Genomic DNA, 3,093 nt, shown 5'->3' on the forward strand with positions numbered 1-3,093 from the left:
ATATGCGCCTGCTGTGCCTCTCTGCACTACCACAAGATCCCACCCAGCCGCAGGGCCACTGGTTTGCTCTTTGTCATGCTTAGCTACCTTCTTGGTGGCAATAAAGTTGGAGGGGAGGAGGGAAGGATGGGACAGGGGTTGTGATGTTTTTTCTTGACTGTTCTTGATGCACTGTGTAGCGTTATGACTGCTTATGGCCCACAAATTGGGCATTATTGCTTGATGCATCTTGTTTTGTCTTTCTTGTCTTTCAAACCAATAAACAGATTTAAACCTAAAATGCAGAACATGTTCTTGATTTTGTGAACATATTTCATATTGTGCTAAACACCGTATCTTTTTTTCCTTCCTATGCATGTTTGTGCACAGTTATTACCATTGTTTCTAGTTAATCTTTGAAAGATAATTTATTCTGTCTAAACAGTAATAGGCTTATTTTACTATGACATCACTAACTAAACCTATGCTAACTTGTTTACCTAATGCTTACTGCCACAGTTTTGCCACATATATGAAGGAAAATGCATCTAAATAGATGTAAACGCAACACTGGTTGAGGATAAAATAGATTGTCAAGCTTCTGTAGATTGTGAGCTGTGATCTGCAGTTCATGCACATAGCTGCACAGCTCAAATACTGCCTATCATCATTGTACTATAAATGTATGAAAGTAATTTGAATTCATGATGGAAAAACAGATGATGAAACAATGCAAATGCACTATTTATTGACACACACTTGAGGCACGTTTGTGGCAACCTCCTGTGCCTTCTACCAGCTGTTACATTGACAGTGCTTCTGTTTGTTTGCAGTTGTCTTCACCATCAAGCTTCCCTGCATCATTGGAAAAATGAAAGAAGAAAACCAGAGCTTAATGAAGGACTTCCTCATTGTAGGATTTTCGGATTTTCCCCATCTCCAAGTTCCTCTTTTTGCTGCATTTTTACTGATTTACCTCTTAACTCTGATTGGAAATATTCTAATCATTGCAACAGTTTACTCCAATTCACATCTGCACACACCCATGTATTTCTTCCTCACAAGTTTGTCCTTCAATGATATCTGTTACACCTCAGTCATTTTTCCACAGTTGCTGGCTCACTTCTTTCAGGAGGGCACACATGTTTCTTTTACTGAGTGCCTTGTTCAAGTGTACTTTTTCATGGTCATGGTGGTTGTAGAATATCTCCTCATCTTAGCAATGGCGTATGATCGGTATGTGGCCATATGTAATCCCTTACATTACATGACAATCATGAACACATCTGTGTGCATCCAGCTGGCTGTTGGAACCTGGTTATTCAGTTTCTTGACACCATTAGCACACACAGTGTTATTCTCTCATCTCTCTTTCTGTACAACCCACACAATAAACCACTTTTTCTGTGACCTCACAGCCTTATTGAAGATTTCCTGCAGCAATACACACCCAATTGAGACACTTACCTATATTATGGGCCCAATATGGGCTCTAACGTCCCTTTCGTTAATCATAATTTCTTATATCAACATCACTTTATCCATCATGAAAATAAAATCGAAGGAGGGGAGGCAGAAGACCTTCTCTACATGTGTGTCACATCTCACTGTAGTTGTTTTATTCTATGGTTCTCTTTTTGGCACCTATGTGCGTCCAACATCAACATATTCCATGAGAGACAATAAGATTTCCTCATTGTCATATATTGCTGTCACCCCCCTGTGTAACCCGATTATCTACAGCCTGAAAAACACAACATTTAAAAATGCTTTAAAGAAGACAATGAATGCAAGACAATTTACATGTAGAACTACACGTTCACTGTTTTAGGCTCATATTGAATGAAAATCAATTAAAACAATTTGCATACACGATTTGACAAAATGGGATAGATTAATACTTGGTGAACTAATCTCAAGCATTTTACAATTACACTATATTTTGATTTTGGAAGGATTACTACTGAGCATTTTAGTCTATCAAACAATTGCATAATTTTACATTTTATCAATCTTAAAGGCGCTAACACATGAGTAAATAGCTAATTGCCAGTGAAAGAAAATAAACAATACAAACAAGTATATGTCAAGAACAGTTATTAGTTGATATAAAAATAGAATACAGATACCATTAGGCTTTTGAATGTAAAGGACTTTGCAGCATAATATCTTGAATCTGTGAAAATGTTCAGACTAAACATTAAGACAATAATTGTCATAAGGTTTTACATGTTAAAACTCGTTACACTAAAAGTAAAGATAGTGGTTCAGATTTACTAACACTTGGCACTAGGATGGCATCACACGAAGTGTTGTATTGGGATTTACTTTTACCTGCAGAACAGTTGTTGCAGTTGAAATAAGCCCTACAATAATGCAAAGTAGCGCTACTTGCATCCAGGGGGTATACAATGGGTGGCACATGGAAGTTTAGATGCAAACACCCATGGATCTTGATGTCAATCTGTATCTTCTAACTTTGGTAGACAGGGATCTGCATAAAAAATGATGTCTCCTGGAGGCAGGTGTAGCACTGGAAAAAGATTTACTTTCTCCAAATGTTTTGAACTTTGTACTGAGCAGCACACATACAAACTTGAAAAAGCATTAAAGTATGTTTTGAAATAGTCCAGTGCAAAATCTATGCTACACATCACACACTTACCCTTGACTATGGAGCAACAGTGTGCATGTTGCATAAGGCAAGCAAAAGGGTGCCAGTACAAGAGGAGAGAGTAATAGTTCCACATAATAGTTGATATTGCGCTGCCCTGCACCCTACCTTTGTTGCTGCACAGTCATTTTGTTTTCCATGCTACAATGATTTGCTTCTTTGTAAATGTGCGTTATGTGTCTCGGAGATAAATACAATAGAAAAGGCAGTACGCCCAATGGGTAGATCAAACAGCTATATATATATATATATTCCCTACTGGCAGTTGCCAGTAGGTAGTTATAGTTAGGACCTATTTTCCATAGGAAATCCGCAACATTCTATTGGGAAAAACGTTGGTGCCAATTGACGAATCTTCGTGAAATTTTCAAAACTTTTGGCCAGCTCCGGTCCGCTCCTATCCTGAAAATTTAACAGTGATTCGTCAAGCGGGGGCAGAA

General features: G+C 37.9%; 1 protein-coding gene across 1 annotated transcript; it reads left to right on the forward strand.

Moving 5' to 3' along the window:
• The first annotated feature begins 850 nt into the window (after positions 1-850).
• On the forward strand, positions 851-1,810 carry LOC146813188 (olfactory receptor 8D1-like). The gene has a single exon (XM_085615295.1). The coding sequence runs from the start codon at positions 851-853 to the stop codon at positions 1,808-1,810; it is 960 nt and encodes a 319-aa protein (XP_085471421.1).
• Positions 1,811-3,093: the final 1,283 nt, after the last annotated feature.

This window comes from Triturus cristatus, chromosome 7 (genome assembly GCF_964204655.1).
Source record: "Triturus cristatus chromosome 7, aTriCri1.1, whole genome shotgun sequence".
In the NCBI taxonomy this organism is placed as follows: domain Eukaryota; kingdom Metazoa; phylum Chordata; class Amphibia; order Caudata; family Salamandridae; genus Triturus; species Triturus cristatus.

Excerpts from the sequence above, each read along its gene's own strand:
- LOC146813188 (XM_085615295.1), top strand. The coding sequence starts at position 851 with ATGAAAGAAGAAAACCAGAGCTTAATGAAGGACTTCCTCATTGTAGGA.